The 1,525-nt window shown below is 32.3% G+C and overlaps 1 protein-coding gene across 1 annotated transcript in view; it reads left to right on the forward strand.

The window, feature by feature from the left end:
- The window catches only part of LOC109585011 (putative golgin subfamily A member 6-like protein 3), a gene marked incomplete at its 3' end in the record, with an annotated part of 7,983 nt that extends 6,466 nt beyond the window's left edge, over positions 1 to 1,517 (forward strand). The window contains exons 4-5 of the mRNA XM_020000943.1: positions 728 to 862; positions 1,268 to 1,517. Of these exons, the coding sequence (XP_019856502.1) occupies positions 728 to 862; positions 1,268 to 1,517 (385 nt within the window). The remainder of the gene's footprint in view (positions 1 to 727; positions 863 to 1,267) is intronic.
- Positions 1,518 to 1,525: the final 8 nt, after the last annotated feature.

Below are 1,525 nucleotides of genomic sequence, written 5' to 3' on the forward strand. Positions count from 1 at the left end.
TATGTAACTAGTGCATGTACTTGAACAAATTAGAAAGACATGTACAGGATACAAGTGCAGCAGTGCATGCATAATTAAAATTTTTCTTAGAATTTCCAGATTTGTACTTGTACAAATCTGACAAATTTGTACTACAAGTTTATTATTAAAAATGATTTATCAATGCTTGCTAGACTCCAGAGAGAGATTAAGATTAATTGTGATCAGTTACGAGAGAAAGAAGAACTAGAGAGAGAACTAACGTTACACCAGAACATGGTAAAAATACATGTACATGTACATATACATCTAATGTGTAAATAGCATTCATGCTGGACCTTGATGGTTTAATGCAATTTGCATTGTTTTTTTACAAGTACATGTACATGTATGTATGCATGATTACATTGTGAATGGTTAACAGAATTACAGTTGCAAATTTAAATTGATCGAGATGTGCTATACATGCATGTACTTGTACATGTACCTACATGTAAATGATAATTGATTAACATAATACCATGCATGTACATGTTGCTCTAGATATAATTAAAAGGGATTTTTGGAAGTGAGTGTTCAAAATTTTTAAAAAATGCCGTTATGCACATGCCATTGCCAATTACTAAAATTCTATTAATTAATTATAATTTACAAAATTACAGCTATGTAGTATGTATATGTACATGCATGCTATATTTTATTTTGTATTGCTTTTATTCATGTATTATTATTTCATTGTTTCTTGCAGTTATTATCAATGAAGGAGTCATTGAAGTGTTTGGAGGAGGAGATGTGTGATGCCAGGAACCCAGAGAGGGTTAGACTATTAGCAGGAAAGGATCCGTCCTGTAAGGAACTAAGAGAAAGAGTACAGAAACTACAGGTAGTACATGTATATGTACTGAAGTATGCATGGGTACACTAACAATGCTTTAAAAAAGGTTGCAACTTGAAAAGCTTTAGTCAGTTTTTTTCAGAAAAAAACTATGGGCTATAGTACAGTGATTTTTTTCAAAAATCAAACAATTTTTAAAATGGCCATAACTAGAAAAACTGAAGTCGGAATCAGTTCAAACTTTCTCTATCAAAAATGTGATAAAAATTTTTAGTGATTTTGGAGCCATTTTTTAGGTAAAACCATGGGCTAATTTTGGCATTTTTAAAAATAACTGTAACTTCAAAAATTGAAGTCGGAATCAGCTCAAACTTTCTACACCGCACAAGGACATCAATATATATACTAGAGTACATAAACATTTAATATCATATTCTAATGTATTTCTTGTAGGTTCAACTATCTGAGCGTGAACATCAACTGCTAGAGAAGGAGCTGCTAATGGAACAGATCCAGAGGTTGCTAGGCAGGACACAAAAGAAAGTAGAAGCAAGGAAAGAAACTACATTCCAGGTTGGAACAAAAGGGAATCACTATCAGTCCGAACTGAGGGAACTGACAAAGAAGATAATGTCAAATATATCAGAACTATCAGTACAACAGGTGAGGAGAGAGAAGGAGAGAAAAAACACTCTAACTAATAGCAATTAA

This window comes from Amphimedon queenslandica, unplaced genomic scaffold, assembly GCF_000090795.2.
Source record: "Amphimedon queenslandica unplaced genomic scaffold, v1.1 AMPQUscaffold_13135, whole genome shotgun sequence".
Taxonomy (NCBI): domain Eukaryota; kingdom Metazoa; phylum Porifera; class Demospongiae; order Haplosclerida; family Niphatidae; genus Amphimedon; species Amphimedon queenslandica.